The 20,854-nt window shown below is 35.8% G+C and overlaps 1 protein-coding gene across 2 annotated transcripts; it reads left to right on the top strand.

Annotated features, from left to right (window-relative positions):
* On the top strand, positions 1,532-12,843 carry LOC109827336 (two-on-two hemoglobin-3). 2 transcript variants are annotated; one of them, XM_020394334.1, is made up of 5 exons: positions 1,532-1,727; positions 1,817-1,947; positions 7,808-7,952; positions 8,042-8,122; positions 12,467-12,843. In XM_020394334.1, exons 1-5 carry the CDS (start codon positions 1,588-1,590, stop codon positions 12,504-12,506), a joined length of 537 nt encoding a protein of 178 aa, XP_020249923.1. In that variant the 5' UTR covers positions 1,532-1,587; the 3' UTR covers positions 12,507-12,843. The 2 variants fall into 2 exon arrangements, with proteins under 2 accessions (XP_020249923.1, XP_020249917.1); XM_020394328.1 differs by lacking the exon at positions 12,467-12,843 and adding an exon at positions 11,090-11,204.

The following is a 20,854-nucleotide window of genomic DNA, read 5'->3' on the forward strand; positions in this document are numbered from 1 at the left end:
TAGAATTATGGTACGTTTGTGATCTCTGAATCTTGTTTGATGCTTGTTTGAGGATTTCATGAATTTCCACTACATAATTGTGATTTGATAATCATGTGTATAGAAGTGAAAAATTATGTTAGTGATATATATATGAATAATTATATGATCTCTCAGATCCTCGCATGAGTTTCAGGATTCATCAAATTAACTTACGTTACCTTATGCAGGTATCTGACATGTTTGATGACATTTATAGTACTTGTTTAGTTTTGGGGGCTTTGCTACAGGGATCCAAAATATGGGACCAATAGAGGGGACAAGTGATGTGTCCCCCTCCTATTGGATAGTGAGTTGGCCATCATTAATGATGGCCAACTCACTATCCAATAGGAGGGGGACACATCACTTGTCCCCTCTATTGGTCCCATATTTTGGGTCCTTAAAGAATTTTTCTTAGTTTTGGACCCGAGCACACAGTTTATCGTATTTTGTACCTCTAATGGGCGTATCTCTTGGGTTTGATTAGGAAATGGAGGCGAAGTAAGCCGATGGCAGGACCAAGTTGCAGAGTTGAGGAGGAATTCCGTCTAGGATACGCATCCTAGATGGAAATCTGATTTTCCTAGACGGAATTTTCCGTCTAGGATGTCTTATTTTTTACTTGTGGAAGCATCGACAAGGATTCAGATGAAAACCTTTCATGGGAAGCTCGAATGCGACGACGAAGGGCATCATCATCTTCGGTATAGGATCATTAAGTGCTTACCATAAGTATAATGATCTTACCGTGCAAATAATGATCACCAGGTTTCAAGCTATATAAACTCCAACCAAGTTGCAGAGTTTGGCACACAGGATATTACGTACGTAGTTTTATTTACTAGTTGTTTGAAGAAAGGGGAGGTTCTATTCATGATAACGAAGAAAGATTATACCTACATATTAGCTAGAAGAGAGTTGTTGCTTCATGTTATCATTGTAAATTATAAAATTCATGAATCTATGGTCATTCTTGTCAATGCACTTTGTATATTGATAGATCAATTGACTATGGACAATGGTATTGAGATTGTGATTCTTTATAAATAATTGTAATTGTACTTAAATTGTAGTCCTATTTGAGTGGTAAGCATACCATGGTGACCACACCATCGTTTCTTATATTTTTTGGTTTGAACCAAATACTAGAAAATGAGGGGATCATGTCATACATCAACTATTTTCTTGTTTTTTTAAATTGAACCAAACTAAAGAAAGCGATGGAAAGTAATATGCCTCGTGTTTTTTTACGAAACAATCACAAGAAACATTCTTCTAAGAAAGTGAGGAAAACACCAAAAAGTAAAGGAAAGTGAGTTTTGAAAAGTAAAGGAAAGTAACCAAACAGCGCCTAAGCAAAATTCCCATGCAAAATCCAGTAATGACGACCAAATGTCGCCACTTCTGTGTGGGCCGCAACCAGCGTGGAATCAACGCAGCGCAGTGGCCCCGAGCGCGTGCCTCTATAAATAGCCTCCCCGTGCTCCTCACCTCAACCACAAATTCTTCCCCCCAAAAAAACCCCCAAACAAAGAAAAAAATTAAACAAAAACCCTTTGAAAAAAAATGCAGTCGCTTCAGCAAAAGGCGTCAGAATGGAGCGGCGTCGCCGCCAGCGACGCCTTCGCCATCGACGAAACCAATCTCTTCGAAACCCTAGGCGGCCCTCAGCCCTTCATCGATCTCTCCACCAATTTCTACACCAGGTAAACAAATTTTCCTATTCTTGATTTTGATATTGATCTGGACTTTGATTGTGAGCTGATTAGGGTTTAGGATTTTGGCAAATAACCAGGGTTTATGATGACGAGGAGGTGTGGTTTCGATCGATCTTTGCGAATTCAAAGAAGGAGGATGCGATTCAGAACCAGTACGAGTTTTTCATTCAGAGGATGGGAGGGCCGCCGCTGTATTCAGGGAGGAAAGGTGATTTGTAATTTCTCTATCTAGTGGAAAGAAAGTTTCTTTCTTTTGTTATGGTGTGGTGTATTTAAGTAAATTGGGATATAATATGTGGTCCAAGTGGGAAATAGTGTGGGTATTTAACTTCATTGAGGTTAAGTATAGTAGTATAGTTCTGCATACTTGCATATTGTATGATGAATTTCAGATTATGGCCACTCTTGAATGATATTATTCACCATAGTACTTCCTATTGTCCTTTAACATGGTATGAGTAGGCTGGCATTTAAGAAATTTTTTAGACAAGTTAAAGTGACTTGTTAGTGATCATGACATAATGTTTATGCACAAGCTATAGTGGCTTGTTAGTGATCATGACATAATGTTTATACTTTATTGTCCTTTAGCATAGTAGGAGTAGACTAGTAGTTAAGTACTTTTTAAGAGAAGTTATAGTGACTTGTTAGTGATCATAGCACAATGTCTGTTATTTGAACGGAGAAATTAGCTCCTCTTTTTTTACTTGTATAGCATACAATTCGGTGCCTTTTAATTAATTTTACACGTGCTTTTTAAGGCATTGATGATATATTTGTTCGATATTGGAGTATTTTGTCTTAAATATTTCAGTACTATCCCATATATGTTATGATTTTTTTGCTTGGTGGTAATATTTACTGATACATGCTTACAGGAGAAGGGTGTGTGTGGATTGGTGCTAGCTAGAATATCATATTATAAGCACCAAACAGATCTTCCTTCATGGATAAAGAAGGTAGAAAACCTAGACCCAAACAGCAAAAAAGAAAGGGGGGAAAATACAAATGAAGCAAAACAAGAAAGGGGGAAAATACAAATGAAGCAAAACAAGTTGATATAAATGTTTACGTGGTTTCACAGTTTGTTTAAATTCACGGGAAGAAGGGAGTGATTCTTTTTGACTACCGCATACAAGATTAAAGATTCTGTTCCCCCTTGAGGTCTCACCTTTCTTAAAATGGCCAGAAGTACGCTTTTTTAGGCTTTAAAAATGTTTTCCTCACAATTCAAGTTTGAAGAACTCACATAAGAAGTCATATTAGTCCAAACACATAACCGTTCAAACTTAGAAAATTTAAGAATATTATTCAGATGGGGTGAAGTGTCATTGACAGATACTGCAACATGTAAGGCCAATAACATGAAATTGAAAGCAGAAATTTCCAGTAGCTTGCATATGTAGGGCAAACATACATAACAAGAATTGTCAAACCTACCTGTGCATCAGCTCCTGAGAAGACAACATTCAATGTTTGGGAGAGTGCAAGGCCAGTGATTTTCTTCTGGTCGCCTTTGAGCTTGGTTTTAACCTGCAGGCAACCCCACAGAGTAATTAAAACAGTAAAAAAGAAAGCAATTAAAGAAGTATAAAAGAAAGCATAAATGTGCAGAAACAGGTTTTAGCAAAACCCGTAGTGAACAATGTGAAGCTACAGAAAAATAAGAGATAAATAATCATTTCTAGCAGACAGTACTATAAAATGTAAGAAAGTGAAATTATCAAATCTTTGAATATTTCATAACTACCCATGGCTTATTTTACCTTCTTATGCCATTTTGAATATACAGTTATGGGAAGTCCTCTATCTTTTATGTCTTGGACATTTAGTGCCTAAGTGCTCAAGATATAAAGGAATAGCATTCATGGTTCATGTGAAAAATTTCAGTCATCTTGATTAATGTTTGAAGGTCACACACTCTTATCTTACGTTCCAAGATGACTTTTTTCATATGATTCATTTTGTTTCAGTAATAGATGCTTGAAAAGAAAAAAATTGAACATTTCCCCCTTTTTGGTCTTAAAAAATACTGAGAAAATATATAGTTTGTCCATCTGTACTACATACAGAAATGCTGGTCTAATTCCACTTTTACTTTTAAGCCATCTGAAAGTATACACGCTAAATATACACTCTTCTGATATGACTCTCCCTTAGATTCATTGACATACCTTGTTATAGTGGACCTCTAAAGCCTTGTACATTCACCTACAAAAACACATTAACTGCCAATCTTAAATTTCCATTGAACTTCTACAGTCTTTATATTTCCATTTAACTAGTAAAATCTCCATTTTGGCCTGTAATCAGTCATGTCTCAATTTAGAGATCATAAGCTTTGTGCCCTGCGATTCCTGAACTAATTTTGTCCCTTTCCATAGGTTTCAGCCCATGGTTGCATGCCCTTCCATAGTACTTGAGTAGTACTACCTGAAGGATTTTAAGAATGTCTTAAATTCTTTGAAGGAATCCTGTCAAAAAAAAAAAAAAAACACTCTGAAGGAAATGCCTTTCGCATTAGATTATTTGGTTCTTTTGAGTGCCAAATTTCACTTGCTTCATCCAATCTTCTGTTAAACCTCATCTCACATCTCAACTCTTTGATTTTCACAAACTAAGGATTATCTCTTGTTGAGTGTAGAACCACCTAAGCATCCCTTCACATAAAGTAGCCTTTAATGCGTCATGCCTCCAAGTTTGTCATCTATTTTTCTTATGCGCTCGTGTATAAGGAATTTTGTGAATAGGTCAGTTGGAGTCTTTGGAATTAGCAACAACAGTCCTCATCTTGGATCGTGTCTTTTAAATGCAAATGAGAAGAAATAAGGTCGTAGTACTTGAGATCGTGTCCTTTAAATGCAAATGAGAAGGAATAAGGTCGTGGTACTGCTGCACGGTACTTCTTTAGGCTTGACTAACATGCAAGATGATTTATCAATGTCACAAAAGTCAGTGGGTGCTTTTGATCACCAGACGTAAAACCTACTGCCCTAATGTTGATGGAGCCTTTAATGCGTCATGCCTCCAAGTTTGTCATCTATTTGTCTTATGTGCTCGTGTATAATAGGTCAGTTGGAGTCCTTGGAATTAGCAACAACAGTCATCATCTTGGATCGTGTCTTTTAAATGCAAATGAGAAGCAATAAGGTCGTGGTACTGCTGCATGGTACTTTTTTAGGCTTGACTAACATGCAAGATGATTATCAATGTCACAAAAGTCAGCGGGTGCTTTTGATCACCAGACCTAAAACCTACCGCCCTAATGTTGATGGAGCTGATGCTTCATGTTGCAGCCAGTGAGAATCAAAACAACTTACTTTGAAGTTTAGAGGAGAAGTTCGCTGAATGTTTTTTGATCAAGTACTTCTCTGTGATTGATGTTGTTGTCTTCTCGGTGCCGCTATCTTTTACTATCTCTGCACTACAAGAAAAAGAGGGAAGAAAGGTTTAGTGCACAACCATAACCCTTTTACAAGAATCAGATCACTGTAGAATCCACTTTTATTAGTTAAATTAGAGCAGCCGAAGGGCATAAATTGTCTAGTCTCTAACCTTGAACGTTGCCCAAGAGTTTTTGCGATGGGGTCTGAGAAATTGCATTGTGCCAGGGACCAATTAATGATGCAAAATGATCTAAAATTGTTTTATGCAGTTCATAACCAAATGCAGGCTTGACACACTCAAATTGGACTATGCACCTCACATTAAGTGGACAAATTGTTAAGTCATGTACATGCTGGTATGTGCTTGCGTACTTGATCATGTCGGCTTGTGTCCACATTACTTACCTCACAAAACCCATTCATAAGAATCCAACCTGCAACCCGAAATAGAAACCAGTCCCAACCAATTTTCTTGTATCTCCATTATCTTGCTTAGGGAAATTTATGATGGCAACAGGGGTATTTTGCAGTGGCAATTACAAGTCAACGGCAACTAAGAGAGACCATAAAAAAACATAATTCTATAGTAGTGATGAATGATAAGGTAGTGACAAGATGAGGCAACAGTTAGGCCATGATGACATAAAATGACGACAATAGGCAATGTGCCAAAGGCACACTAATAATTTTTTTCTTCTTTCAGTTGTCACAAATGATTAAATCGTTGTTGTCCTCCCTTAACTTGATGCTTCGTTCTCTTAATCACCAAAACCATGGCTTGGAAAATATTGAAATGGGCCCTATTGATCAGGTTGTGTATATTTCCAGTAAACATATACTTTAATTTTAAGTTAATTTCTTTCTGGTCAGATTTAATTATTTCCAGAAACTTTTGAAGCTAAATACTTTTAATCCAAGATTCCAAATTATTGTTTTACAATCCATATGAAATGTCTACTTCGTTAAAATTGATTAGATTACTTGAAGGACCTAAAACCATAAATTCAATTTTTTTAGTAGTTTTTTGTTAATGTATCAAGAAGACAGAAAACAAGGTGTAATAGTGAGTTGATTAATTGACGATGTTGATTATTTGTGACCTCATATATCAATTAGGTATATAACAGATGACCTAAAGTAGCGTTTTGCTTAGACCAATAATTTTTGACTACACAAATTCTTGATCACGATCTGGATATGACCTAAATGCGAAAAAAAAAACTTTTCCTCACTAACTCGTCTTAGATCTCAGATGATGTAGTTACCTATTCATACTAACCATTTTGTGTTGACTTTATGCATACGAATCTTTTTAAAACTACTTGATATTTGGATTTTATGCATTCTAGACAATTTAAATCAACATGAATAATGTGAGTCTTCAAGAAAGTTTTTGTCTCGTCAAATTTCAACAGGAAATTTGCTTTCACGCCCTGCATGAAGGTGTCAAGTCTATGTATGTATTTCTGTACGTACATATTTCCAGACATTTTTATTTAGATATAATCCACGACAAATGCATTATTTAGATATTAGTCATTTAGAATATAAATATTATTTAGATATTAGTCATTTAGAATATAAATACCCGTTGCTGAAAGTCCCCGAATTACAGTTTCCATCCTAAGCTCGTACTCAACTATGACTGAGGACTAACCATGGTATTAAATTATCCTTCTGTCTATTTCTAATTTCATTAGATCAATGCCCTATCTTTATCTAACCCTTTTCTAGAGGAAAACATACTATCCCGCCCCACCAACTGCACCTGTCCTAACTTCAAACATTCTTCATTTCTTTATCGTACAAAGTCTTTACCATGAATCAGACCTCTTATTCTCACCATCATCATGACAGGTCCCATCTCATGATGACATAATGTTCGTCATGACACATCCTGTTTTTAATTTAGTCATCTGACTTATTTCCTAAGCCTCAACAGTCTCCAAGATTTTGGAAAGATGGAAAGTTGGAAACTAGTTGTAACTTGTATGAAGGTGGACTCAATTGAAGCGGAAAAAATTTTCCCAACTGATTTAGTGCTGTCTTCCTCTGCACAATTGGAGATACAATTGGAATACCACCCATTTGAAGGTATAGAATACAAAACATATTCTCCTTCATTGCTCTATTTGCACATTGGTAGTTTTATTTTTTCTTTCTGACTTGAGACAATAAGTAAAATAAGCTCTTCTAATACTTTGAAGTTATTATTTTCATAAATATATATCATATTAAGATATTGTTTGCACAATTGCACATGTAAACATCTGTACAATAGGTACTTCACTAAATTTGAAGCTGTCTACATTCTTAAAAAGCTCTCCAGTATTACCAACCTGATTCATGCGTGCATCTTGTTTTCCATCAAATTGAGGTTGTATAATTTGTACAAGGTTTCTTCCTTTTATTTTGGTATTCAAGTCTCCTCTCCAGGAAGATGTGACTCGTTGAGGGGTATTTCCATTTGTTACCAGTTTACTGGGTATATACTTTTTATTTGTCGTTTTTCTTATGGGCTAATGCAGAGAGTTCAGAAAACCAAGTACTTTTCAGTTCGGAACTCTGAGATTAAAGATTCTGTAGTTTCATTATTCTTCCTGATGTTACCTCTTTGATTCGGAAACATGGTTCTATTTATTGTTTTAGCCTAGCATAGATTTATATGTCATCCATTTACAGGCCATCCAGCACTGATTGGACGTCATCGTCCATTCCCGGTCACACATCAAGCAGCAGAGAGGTGGTTACACCACATGCAACAGGCATTAGATACCACACCTAGCATTGATCCAAATTCTAAAACCAAAATGATGAATTTCTTCAGGTAAGTAACCATCAATTTTTTGTGTTGCTTAAATTTTTTTTGCTTATCTGTATCTTGACGGCGATTCTCATCTTTTATTTTCCTTTCAGGCACACTGCATTCTTTCTTGTAGCTGGAAATGAGATGACAAGGCAAGCACAAGGACTCTCCGGAAACAAACAAGCTGCCGTGTGAGATTTTTTTTAGTAATTTATTTTCTAGATTGCAGATTTATTACCATATATAACTGGACCATTCATTATCCACAACTGTGTCAGATATATGTATACACTTGGAAAAATAAGCACTGAAATATATGGGCTTTGTACATTTGTCGCGCTGCTGTTGTTGTCTCTGGCCCAAATATTTTTCATGTGACCTGTTCTATTATTCGAGTCCCTAATCCATTCTGATGGGGTGACTGTTGTCTTCAAAATGTTTGAATCAGCTTTCTATAACTGATACATGCTATCTATGAACCAACTTCCAATAATTCGTTCTTGTAAATGAGTGTCCAGATTTTGCTATTGATGGACCTCTATGATGGGTGTGCAAATTCCACTAGTTGGAGTGCCTGTGCGTCCAAACTAACTCAAACTTAGGTCATGCTTTAACGATCTTATGATGGATTGAGCTTGTGTGGTACTCCTGAATTGGGCTTCTCAGATTAACTAGTTACAGATGACCTGGGATTAGTTACAAATTATATAACGAGAAGTCGGGAACACGGAACCTCCTGAGTTAAAGGTCTGGAAAAATGGAGATACAAGCTGTAACATGACAGCCTCAGATGCTGATCAACCACATGAGGCTGGTTCTGGTTGTTCTTTCAGATACTGTATTTAGAACTTTTTACACTTCTTACACATGTTTGACACAAAGCTATAGGTCAATTGAACTGTGTTGTTCTTTGGGTTAATTGAGGTACTATCGTCCAATTGCAGATAGACCCATTGCAGTTCTATTGTTACAGTCTTGCAGACAGGCCTCCCGAGTGAAATTTTTTTACTCTTTTAGCGTGAGTTTTTCTTTTTTGGGGTGGGGTTGGGGGGTTGGGGTTGGGGGTTGTTTGTAAAATTAAATTTGGTTTTGCCTCAATGACAGCCTGAATTGAGCTTCAAACATGATTCTAATCCAATTAAGGAAATATTTGCCAACCTCTGATGTCAACTATTTGTTCAGTTTGGCTCTGGTTGCAAGATTTGTTTCAACCCAACCTGCACCTACTCTAAAATGTTTGGTATTACCTCCCCTGAGCGAGAACCATAATGTGGGTGTTTCTTATATCTTCACTTACAAACTTCACCCATGCAATCTTAGTGTTCTTACCCTTCATTTTTCTTATGCATGCTATCATTATGTTAAAATTGGATGGCTCTCATGGTCATCGCAATCACTCGTCTTCAGGTACTCTTTGCAGACTATCCATTATTGGATAATCAAAAGTGGTTTCTGTTTTATTTTCTTATGTATCCTCCACTTGCTTGCCTCTATTAAGCCTAAACTCTACTATATTTTCATGCTTAGCTAGCTCCAGTCCAAGTCAAATAGACAAGCCTCATACATCTTAATTCTTATGTATCTACTACATTTTCGTACCCTACACTGAAGAAAATGGTGCCCTGCCTGTTGCTCATGAATAATATGGATTTTAGGCTGAGTCTAACTTGTTGACAATTTTCTGCTGTCATCTCTTGTCCAGAGCTTAACCATTATTCTTCAATATCTAGATCATTTAAAATGATGGATCTGAAGTTAGTTAGATGTAACTTCGACATAATTCATGAAGTAGATAGGACACTAGATTCTAGCGTTCCATTGATCAGCAATGCAGTGCTGGAATTCTCTGGCATGCCTGACTTTCATTCCATCACCTTCAGTTCTAGTGACAATCTTGGGTAAATTTCACAAAAGCACCCAAAACTTTCGGCCATTTCCTACGAAACCCCCCTGAGCATTGTTTTCCCAATAGACCCCTTCGTTTTCCCCACAAAACCCTCCAAGTTTATCGCCGTCAGTCTTGCCGTCCAGTGTTAGTTGCCGTTGTAGAGGACTAGAGATCTGTCAATATCTCTTGAACCATAATATATATTATTAATTGCGTGTGTTTGGATGAGGATACCATCTCGAAAAATTAGCCTGAAATTTCTTAATTTCCTAATATTAGAAGCAAGGTTCCGTAGAGAATACGTGAGTTTACAAAATTTTAAACTAGAGAGAAAACAAGGATGGGGAGATCGGATCTTGACCTATGCGCAAGGAAAAAGCATGTTGGGGCTTTTGTGGGAAAATATGGCAGGTTTATGGGGAAAATTCAAAGTTTTGTGGGGGGTTTTATTTTTTATTTTTTTGAAATTTAACCCATTCCAAAACTTCAATCTATTGTCTGAATGGGTGAAATTAGCTTGCAACTTGCTGGTCTTCGTGCCTTTGTTTTTCTTTAGATCTGGTCTACAATCTACAACTTGGTTTCACTCATATTCTTCAAAAGAAAAATGCCCCAGGGACCCTGGGGTGGGACAGGTGAGGTGTCAGTCTGGGAGGCTGTGATGCACTGTTCATGAACAGTGCATCACAGCCTCCCAGGCTAACACCTCATCTGTCCCACCACAGGGTCCCCTATTTGGGGTCCCTGTAGCAGGACTCTTCTTCAAAATGAAGCCTTCACTTGGTGCACTCATGGAAGTCAGCAGGTTTAGTTATTCTCATGACAACAGTAACTAAAGCAGATAAATACTAAGGATCCAAATCCATGGGACAGGGGAGGGGACGGGTCACGTGTCCCCTCTCCTGTCCCATAGGTTTGGGTCCCTGTAGCATTATTCCTTTTTTTGGATCTTGAACCTTGAGTGGGATCTATGCTCACTTAGAGGACCATCTGAAACAAATAGGACAGGTGAGCCATCAGAAAGTCATGTGATTATGCACTGTTTAATCTTTAAAAATTAGAAAAATGATCACATCATCGTGTGGGAGCAATGTACTGAACTAGAACAGTTAGTTAACTGTTGATATCAATTAGAATAGTGAATTAGATGTTGAGCATGTTACGAGTGGCAAATTTTACCTACCTATATTATGAGGCATGCAAGTCCAATGTAATAGGTAAAATTAGTGATACTTTTTGATGGTAACAGCTACGAACTTTTTTAAACCAGTCATTCTATTCAACATCGTTCCGGTTTCTTTCGTCTTTGCTGCCTTGGATCTGTATGCTTATCTTCACAAGTCTATACGACAGCGAAACGTGACCAATGACTGGAGAGTTCCGAAACTGATCCGAGCACGCCTCCTCAAGTAGAAAATTTCAAGCTCAAATTTTTAGTTTTTTCTTGAAGAAACTTCAATACTTTGATCTTATGTCTTACCAAAGGCGCATTTCTGAGAATTTCAAACTTTGTGTGATGGCGATTGAGGCCAACTTGGCGTTGGTGCGTGTCATTTTCCTCGAGCGTCATTGTTTAGTCATTATTGCACGTGCTTGTTCTGGTTTTGCGAATATCCCTCTACTTGATTCTTTCACTGTGTCAAGTTTGTTCAAATTCAGTACACATCCAGTTCGCTAATCGCTGTATTCGTATACCAGTAAAATTTCTGAACTTTGTACTGTTTTATAATAATAAGCTCCAGTGTCACGACGTCCGTTATATTTTGGATACGGTTCTGGATGTTTTACTACAAACCATATCCTATCGATTATAGATTTGAGTAACCATATTCGTAAGTTGACGGATACAGTTATAGATATATCATCGGATACAGTTTAGCACCCCTACCACCAATCCTTGCCCACATTTTGAGAAGTTGTCAAACACACCCTGTAATGCATCAACAATTGACTACATTTTTCTTCCACTTCCGCCCGTCTGCGGTTGTGAAGTCTGCACTTGTCAGTCTTCTGCATGTGACCGTTGGCATGAACCTCGGATTCTTCTGCAAAATCGTATAAATTAACTGATAACTGTACGTATATGACCATTACTGTTGCAGTTTATTGGGTTTTAAGTCTTTAAGACAGAAATGATTGTCTTCAACTTGCCCGGCCAATTGACTATCATGAAAGTAGCTGATACCAAATATTTTCGTTAGTTTTCTGAGAGCTAGATCTTGTATTATGTAGGATCACATGCAAATACCCCCTAGGGATTGTTTGGTTCTGGGTAGTTCTGATAGTAGTATATACCCTTTGCTACGTACAGATTTTTGAGTCAAGCAACTATAGCATACTGTAGTTGAACTTTAGGATGATTTGCACAAAACATCCCCCAAACTTCAAAAATTAGAGAAACGTCTTCTAAATTTTGAGTAGTTTCGCAAAAACCCTCTGAACTTTCGAAAATTTCTACAAAACTGAAATGGTCTAAAAAACAAGTCTTTTTTTTTTAAATTTTCCTTTATTCTCTCTTTTCTGACAAACTCTGTAATGAAATTTGCCCCAAATTTCAGATGGCGTTTTTCGAAAGTTCATGGTGGTTTTTGGTAACTCCCCCAAAGTTTTCAGGGAGGTTCTCTAATTAATTTTAAAATTTTTGTAGGGTGTTGACAACTCACCACAAAGTTGAGGGGAATTCGTGAAATGTAACCGTATACCTTTGTGTTGGTCTTCACATGGAGGCCTTGGAGCTCTCAGAATGATGGTGTCAGTCTCACTATTGGCGAAGTGTAAACTGCTTTTAACCTTATTATAGCCTACCTTTGTGCGTTGCATTTATTTTAGTGCAATGAATGAAAAGATGGTGCTAGATCAGAAACTGTAGCATTATTCTAAGATTAACCCTTCAGAATATGTAGTAGATTTGTCCATTAGCTTAGGGATCATTGGGTGGGAGTGTTGGAATGCTTCACGATTCATGTTTAATGATTAATAAATATTACACTGATAGGCTCTACAAGACAATCATACCTATGGGCACTATCATAACTAAATTCAACTCTCTTTCCTTTCGGTGTATATATATACCATGAATCTTTTTTTTCCCCATTAATCATGCCTAAAGACAGTCAGAATTTCTGTATGTACTCCACATGTCTTCTATATATATATATTAATATCCTCATTCTCCCTCCTAATCTCAAAGAATGTGACAGGTTTGGGCAAAGCCCTTCAAAGTTCATGATAGTTTGTGAAATGCGTTCTTCTTTTGGAATAGAAGCAACTTAATTGATGACGAATGAGATTGAATCCGAGTATTTTAACGCTAGGAGCCAACTTCTTTTGGAATAGAAGCCAACTTCTCTATTAAAAAGTTGGTTGGTGGCTACATGAAAGTGAAAGACCAAAAACAAAACAAAAACAGTTCAAAATACTGGATGATTCCTTGTGCTTCCTTTTGTTTCTCACCAACTTTATTATGAGAAGCATGTGGGATATAAAAAGACTATGGTGATGTTTCTGGCATCATCATCATCATCTTCTCCTCCTTTTTATCTTTAATTTCCTCCTAATAAAAGTCTAAAGTGAAGAATGAAAAATCTAAGAAGAACTTGGTTCTTTTTATCCTTTGACTGGTCAAACATTTTGGGCAAGCACATGTTTGTACTCTCTTCTAGGTGATATAGCCTAATATATGTAATATATAATATAAATAAATGCGAGATGAAGAAGAAAGCAACCTTCATACATGAGGGCATAAAAACTAAAAATATTGTGAAGTTATTGGTGTGGTGAATAATTATAGTATCAAGACAGGTGACCAGCCATCAGCTGCTTACTGCCCTAGATGATGTTATCAGTAACCAGTGGCATTAATCTAATTCAATTTGTAATTCAATGATTTGAGGCCGTAATCTCCCTATACTTAAACCCAAGTTATAACTTGCAAACAAGATAAAGAAGAAGCTAGATCGGTATAGAATTGTTTCATGGCTTTCAATTTTTTCCCTTCAATCGTAAAAAGGTTCTTAATTAAATCTCATTAATTCTAATAAACTGTTCATATAGCTACGAGAATATAAGGATAAATGAAACTGTGTAATTAAAAAAATGATAGATTGCATATAACCTCAACTGTATGTGTAGGCAATTATTTGCTATTTATTATTTATCAAAGTGTTAACTTGACAAAGATAATACTAATAAAGGAGTTAATTAAGAAGATATGATAAATACTATTGAATGTATTGATAAAGGTACTGTTATATGCAATTTATCCTAAATAGAGTATTAAGAGATCTGCAGAGTAGAAGCTTGAACCATCCCATATTTATTCATATCCACAACATAGCTAGGAGATCCACAACCATCTCAAAATCACATCAAAATGCCACTAAAACCACAATCATAGCTAGCAAAATCTGCTCCGTTAGCAAAATAAGAATTGAATGATGATGTAAAATTAATTCCACCATATTCAAGATGAATAGCTAGACTACGCAGAGACTAGCTAAATCTCCTCAGCATTTTGGAGGGAGCAGCGAACCTAGCCGAAAACGACCGAGCCAAGTTCTCGGGCTCGACCCACGTAGCAGACCCGTCGTCGAAATTCTGTGAATAGGTAAACGCATCATAGGGCTCATGAGCGTTAGCCCCCGACTCAAATATCCTCCGCTTCTCCTTCACAATCCTCCTCCAAATCCCTCTCCATCTCGTCGTGGGTCGAACCGTCGTCGTCGATCGGTAGTCAAGTTCGTCGCCGTTGTAGTATTCGTTGTCGTCGTCGATGAGGCGGGTGAAGTTGTCGGGTTGGCGGCGGTTGGTGGCTGAGCACCAGTTGGCGATGTCAATGGGAGCGCAGGAGCAGGAGTTTTGCTTTTGGAGGGTGGGGTTGCAGGCCATTAGAGGGGAAAGTTCTGATTCACCCCTCATTTGGTGTCGAGGTTTACTAGGGCTCATAAAAAGAGGGGAAAGTTCTGATTCACCCCTCGTTTGGAATTAGATTCTCTAAAAATTATAGCTCCAATTGCAATTGCCGTTATAATAAAGTCTTTGTCCCAAAAAATTTTAGCCGGTTACATGAGGCGTTCTATTCTTATATTTATTTTGGTTGACGCGCCCCTACTGCAACCTGATAACAATTGTTGCGCACCAATCGTCATTGTATGATGAATCGTCACTTTTGGAAGCATCACCGAGTTTCCTAACTATATCTCCTCCATCTTCCTAGGGTCACCTGACGATAGGGAAACATCGAGAAAACCTATTCGAACAAAAGAGAGAAGCAATCTACCACAGGAAATCCATAGAACTAGAGCATAAGAACACGCAATTTACGTGGTTTGACAATTGCCTACGTCAACGGTGAGATATTTGAGTTTTCTTTTATTCTCATCCTTTAAAAAGAACTCGCAAGAAATCCTCTCTTAATCACACCAAAGATCTATCAAATCTTGGATTTCTCTTTTTAGTTTCCCTTTATCTCCCTTTTATAGTATGCAACTCATTTTGACATTCTGACTCGAATCCCACACCTCTAAGACCTGTGTTTATAGCGTCTAAACAAGATACGATTCCAATTGGAGCTTCTAACTTATTTTTGGTAGGAGATAAGTAAGTTCTCTATCATTTGTAAGGATTGCTCTTTTTATTAGTGGGTATGCTGCTGAGGTTTGATTAGTAAAACGGAGAAAATTTTACTGTTTACTCTTCCCTTTGACATTTGATTTTGAAGTAGGGGTTAAACAGAAAAAAATTTCAGCAAGTTAGAAACATGGGGATATTGAAATAGTCCTGGTCACACAGCTCTTTTCTGAAAAATCGTGATAAGTAAAGGGGCTAAATTGAAAATTTACCTATAAATCCTTTCGAAATTTTGATGGGGAAGCAAGGGGTCATGCAGCCACTATTTTAGACAAACAATAACACTTGAGTGATGCCCCATTCTTTCTTTTAAATCTAGGGACAGAAAAAGTATGACAGATTTTTAGAAGATATCCGCATGTGTGTGTGTACACACACGCACACACATATATAGGTTTCTATGATGATTGAAGACCTAACTTGAGTTGCATTAAGATACGTGCGGATATCTTCTAAAAATTAATCTGTCAAATTTTTTCCGTGAGGTCTCATCAACTCATGACGGCATTGATCATATAAATATAGATTTAAAGCTGGTCATACTTAGAGAAATTTTCTCCGAATGTATATGTAGAAGTTATTTATTATATACCGTAATAACACTAGTAATGATAATAACACTAGTAATGATACGATTATAATAAAAGATAACTCAAAAATGCAGATGAAAAAATCCTCTTGTTTTTTGTTTACTTGTTTGTTTATAGGGGTTATATATTGGCGCTTGTAAGAGCAAGTGCAGCAAGCTCCCAGTTGGGAGTCCTAGTCAGCAAGCTCTCAAGAGCTCTCAAGCATTTTAGAATAAAAAATTAAAAAAATAAGCCTTGAGAGGCCCTCCTTGTTTTATGGAGCTCCAACAAGCTCCTAGTTAGGAGCTCCAACAATATCAAAAAAACCCCTCTTCTATTTTAATATTTTACCATTACTTTTCACCTCAACTGTACATTATTATCAACTCTATTTTTTCACCTCAACAGCTAAACTTTTCACCTCAATAGTTTTGGTTGGCTTCATTATTATATTCACTATTTTGATGAGCATCAGCTCAATTCTCAAACAGCACACCCAATAAATAAATAAAAAAACCAAAAGAGGCCATCAAATCCAACCCCAAATTAAAAAAAACAACGGGTATTTCATCCTCTCCCTTCAACAGACCCATCCGCCGATCTTTCGCTCCACAAATTTGTGGAGCGCTTGGGAGCTCCGAAGCTCTCCACCGCCACGTCGACCTAAGGAGCTGGGCTTGGGAGTCCTTCAGAGCTTGCTGGAGGGGGGATTGGCAACATCCATCGCCACGTCGGCCTTCAGAGCAGAGATCGGAGCTTGCTGCCCATGCTCTAAGGATGTTCAAGCTTTGCATTCTCTCAAGCACCTAAAAAGAAAAAGGAAAAGGAAAAAAAAATCCAAGAAAATTTAATGAGTTGGAATTTATGTATTACTTCTTTTTGGGCTGTTTGTTTGTCTAAAAAAAAGATGGAAATCAAAGAATAGGAAACCTATTTCTTAGAAATTTTATTTTGAGGTTGTTTGGTTGGAAGAAAAAGAAGGAAATTAAAGAACAGGAGAGGGGATGAGATGAGTTGTCGTCATATTATTGGATGATGTGAGTAATTTTTTAAGAAAACTTGTTTTGAGGTTGTTTGGTTGGCTAAAAAAATAAGGAAATGTATTATAAGAAACTTTTTTAAGAAAACTTGTTTTGAGGTTGTTTGGTTGGCTAAAAAAATAAGGAAATGTATTATAAGAAACATATTTCCTATAATAGGTTCTTTTCTTGTGTTTGGTTCATTCTTAAAAATAAGAAAATAGATGAGATGAGATGAGTTGTCATTATATTATTGGCTGATGTGACCCACACTTAAGGAAATCAATTTCCTTGTTTTTTGGAGGAAATGGGTGGAGATGAAAGTTTAAGGAGATGAGATGAGTTATCATATTATTGGATGATGTGATTGATTTTTAAATATGAGATGGGATGAGATGAGATAAGTTGGATGATGTGATGATAAAAATAATATTTTATTAGATGTTGGATGATAAAAATAATATTTTATTAGATAAGTTGGATGATAAAATAATATTTTATTGAATGTTAGGGTAAGTTTTAGGGATGAAAATGGTCTTGAAAGTAGGAAATGAGAGATTTCCATGCTCCCATTTCCTATTCTTGGTTTTTAGGAAACCAACCAAACAGCTATCTTCAATTATTTACGTGGATTGACATGCTCAATTCCTGACCAAAATATAAGAAGTATTTTGAGCCAATTTAAGCAATTATTGGCCTTAAATAATAACTAATTAATTAACTGAACACTGATAAGCCCAAAGCCAGTTGTTAATTGGACCATGTCTCCTAGCGAACGTCTAAGAGTTAGTTGGACCATTTCTCCGTGCAAACGTCTCTAAGAGTCAAATATCATCCATATAGAAAAATAATTTTCAAAGGTCAAGCATTGCAACTCTAAGGGTTTAAATTGCTTTATTAATCAAGACGTCATCCAATCATAAATGGTCAGAAGCGGATGAGGGATATATACATTGATATTTATTATCTTGATAACTTATTCAAAATAAGCATTTCAAGAAAAAAAATCAAGATAAGGAATTATTGTACGAAAAATGTAACTAATTAACGTGCTAATGAATAAGATATTGGACGTATTGATGTGACCTTAATATATAGGATCTCATTCCATGAATAATGCAAACATCAAAAAATTTCAATGTTATTAAACCCATGAAATCCTCATAAATCTGTGGACCAGTTCATCAAAAGCTCGCAATCCCTCAAATTTGGATCAAACTTAGCAACTTAATTTGATCCGATCCGAGAACCCCCTGGGCCCGTGAAAACCTCTATGAAACATAAACCAGTTGTTAGTTGGACTTTGTCTCATTGAAAAAGTCAGACTCAAATATTTAGCCAAAGGAAAAAAAAAAGTAAATCTAAAATAAAATAGTCATAAATCGCAACTCACAGGCCTTAAAATTTTCATGCATCGCTGCCATTAGGTTTGTAATAAGGTTAGCACAATAAACATGAACGTGAATATTTTGTAGATAAACTGGTTTTTAAGCGAGGCGTGTCTTTACTACTTGGAAAAAGATGCCATAAATATTTAATTAGCTAATGGTGTTGTAGATGTCACCGTTAGCTTGTGAAATGTGAATCATGCAAGCGAATGGTTACTATTTCACTTATTTTAAAGAAAAAATTATAAAAGAGTTGCATGCTTATGTATCGTAGAATTACCCTCACAAAGAATAAAGGATTTAAGCAAAAATCTAGTATTTTATTCAACAGCGCACGCACTCAAATTTAAATGTGTATTACTATTTATTTGACAGTTTAACAATATATTTGTATGCATACTTTTTGTTTTGAATTGATATTTGTATACAAATACAAGCGAGTAATATTTGTATACTTCACACACAATGGATACAAACTTTCACGTTTATTAAAGGGCTTTTTTCCCATAGAAATCACCTTTAAAATAGAATCATTCTATAAAAACCATCTTTAGCATCAAGTTATACATAAATCACCTTTAAATTATTTTTTGTTACAATTAACCCCATGGATTTACTTTTAAGTCAAGATTTCTTTGGTTTTGCTATTACAATTAGTCGTCAAATACCAACTATATTAGAGAGATGATACTTAATGGATGTCGGATGTAATCAATTTCTAAAAAAAAATTAATTGAAAAATGCTCCCAAATAGTTGATTGCAAAAAAAAAAAAATCTTGAAAGTTAGTTTATGTATAAATTAAAAATTAAATATAGTTCTTAATAAAATGAGTATATTTTAAAAGTGGTTTATATGGGGGAAAATAAAATCTTCTATTGAAATATGAATGTCAACAGATATCCCAGTAAAATGGTCTGCATTTATTTACTTCCCTAAGGGATCTGTGAAAGCTTCACCAGAACCCTTAGCAAAGCCCAAATATGTCCACTTTTATATGGCCGTAGGCCTCAAATGCTAGCCCAATTGGAACTTATATTCCCTGGGATGATCATAGAGGTTGCTTCTAATCATCAGGCTGGAGCACGGCTTATCAATGTAGCAACAAAACAAAGTATAAAGAAATTATAAATAATTTTATTAATATCTATGTTTTTGATTCTAGCTCTGCATCTAGTTCTGATAATATATGAAATAATTGATGACAAATGGATAAATATAAATTATGTAAAATAGATGTTATAAGTTTTTATGATGCTTTTATGTTATTATTTGGTTGTTATTATCCAACTATTAATCAAACTGTTTTACAAGTTTTTAATATTCAAACTTTTTTTTTTCATACTTATCGCAACGATGATTATTTTTCATACATGATCTTTCAAATGGAAAGCAAATTCAATAAGTGTCTTTAGACCCATTCATATTATTTTTGATTTGGGGTTCTTACTGATCATTAATGTTTGAAGGATCTTGGTCTTCAAAATTTGTTAAAATTCTTGTATGATAACATGATAATAAAAAGTGATAGCGGTTGGACTATTGCTGCTCTTACTCATCATAACACTATTAATGATATTATTTGAAGAATATGCGGCTAGACATGATATAACATATCAACCTACAGCTTCTACGATGCGGCTAAACATAGTGTAACATATCAACCTATAGCCTCTACGAGCTCTAGACGGAGCGAAGGTAAGGGTTTTGATAGACAATCGATCATAAAAAGGCTAACTGGTATGGGTAGTCATGGTGCATCATGATCATCAATAAGAAAAGTTTCTAAAAATGAACAGCATTCAACTACACATTTAGTTAAACTTTAGAATAATGTGGAGTTTGATATTTTAAATGGTGGAAACTGGAAAGTATATGGAACCGTTTTATATCTTGTGCCTTCCATCATGGATCATGATTTACTAATAGTACAGGTTTTTACTGTAGTTTCGAAATATACTTTCAACCCATCAGGATGGTTGATTAACAACCATAGAACATCATCAGATTCATTTATTATACATGTGGTAATGTACTTACAAGATTGGTGGAGGTACATGAAGAAAACTCAAGGCATCGACTGCACAGCTAGTATTGAAAATAGACTTGATGAGTTGATGATATGAGATGAAGAGTAGAAAGTTATTTATAATTTTTAGTTTTTTTTCTTTTTGAACCGTAATTGTGTAATAAATTATCTTAGAAAGAATTACAAATGGTAGTTTTTCTTTTTGAATAGTAACTCTGTAATAAATTATCTTAGAAAGAATTAGAAATTATAGTCATATAGGTGGGTAGGTGCCAACCTTGTTAGTATGCACTCAACTATTGTTATGCGATAATTTTCAAAATATATTATAATTCTTAGTGGTTAGTAATAAAGCATTTATTTTTTATCATTTTAATTTTAATAAAATTTGTATATTTTATAA

Source organism: Asparagus officinalis, chromosome 1 (genome assembly GCF_001876935.1).
Source record: "Asparagus officinalis chromosome 1, Aspof.V1, whole genome shotgun sequence".
NCBI classification, from domain to species: Eukaryota; Viridiplantae; Streptophyta; class Magnoliopsida; order Asparagales; family Asparagaceae; genus Asparagus; species Asparagus officinalis.

Coding starts and splice junctions, on each gene's coding strand:
- LOC109827336 (XM_020394328.1), top strand. CDS start 1,588: ATGCAGTCGCTTCAGCAAAAGGCGTCAGAATGGAGCGGCGTCGCCGCC. Junction 1,728..1,816: donor TCCACCAATTTCTACACCAG/GTAAACAAATTT, acceptor GCAAATAACCAG/GGTTTATGATGACGAGGAGG. Junction 1,948..7,807: donor GCTGTATTCAGGGAGGAAAG/GTGATTTGTAAT, acceptor ATCCATTTACAG/GCCATCCAGCACTGATTGGA.